General features: G+C 63.5%; 1 gene segment (V, D, J or C); it reads left to right on the forward strand.

Moving 5' to 3' along the window:
* LOC104834224 overlaps positions 1 to 464 on the forward strand; it is a 4,377-nt gene extending 3,913 nt beyond the window's left edge. The window contains 2 exon segments of the C gene segment in view: positions 129 to 262; positions 381 to 464. Of these exon segments, the coding sequence occupies positions 129 to 262; positions 381 to 464 (218 nt within the window).
* Positions 465 to 554: the final 90 nt, after the last annotated feature.

The raw sequence follows: 554 nt of genomic DNA on the forward strand, positions 1-554 counted from the left end.
TGGCTGGAGACCTCAGGGCAGGACAACCGGCCGGCCGGCCAATCCCCGGGGCCCCAAAAATGACCCTCAAAAGAAGGCGGAGCCATCCCCACCCTCCCTTGACCCCGCCCCCTTCTTCTCCTCAACAGGAGCCGACGTCTCGGCCGAGATTTGCTCGGAAGACGCCGACAAGGACCTGGACGGTCTTTGGGCAACCGTCACCGTCTTCATCACCCTCTTCCTCCTCAGCGTCTGCTACAGCGCCACCGTCACCCTCTTCAAGGTGAGCGGCGAGGTCATGACCTTGGGTGGGGCCGTGACCTTGGGCGGGGCCCTTGGGGGGAACAACCCTACCTTGACCCGCCCCCTTTCTTTTGCCCCACCCACTCCCCCTCTCCCAGGTCAAGTGGCTTTTCTCCACCGTCCTTCACCTCAAACAAACGTCTGGCTCCGCCTACCGGGACGTCCTTAAGGAGGCGGTTTAGGGCGGAGCCTCCCCAAACGCCCCTTTTTTCACCCCAAAATGGGGTGGGGGGGGCGTGTCCCCGCCCACCCCTCACTCCCCTCAATAAACC

Source organism: Haliaeetus leucocephalus, unplaced genomic scaffold (assembly GCF_000737465.1).
Source record: "Haliaeetus leucocephalus isolate CR32 unplaced genomic scaffold, Haliaeetus_leucocephalus-4.0 Scaffold320, whole genome shotgun sequence".
Taxonomy (NCBI): Eukaryota; Metazoa; Chordata; class Aves; order Accipitriformes; family Accipitridae; genus Haliaeetus; species Haliaeetus leucocephalus.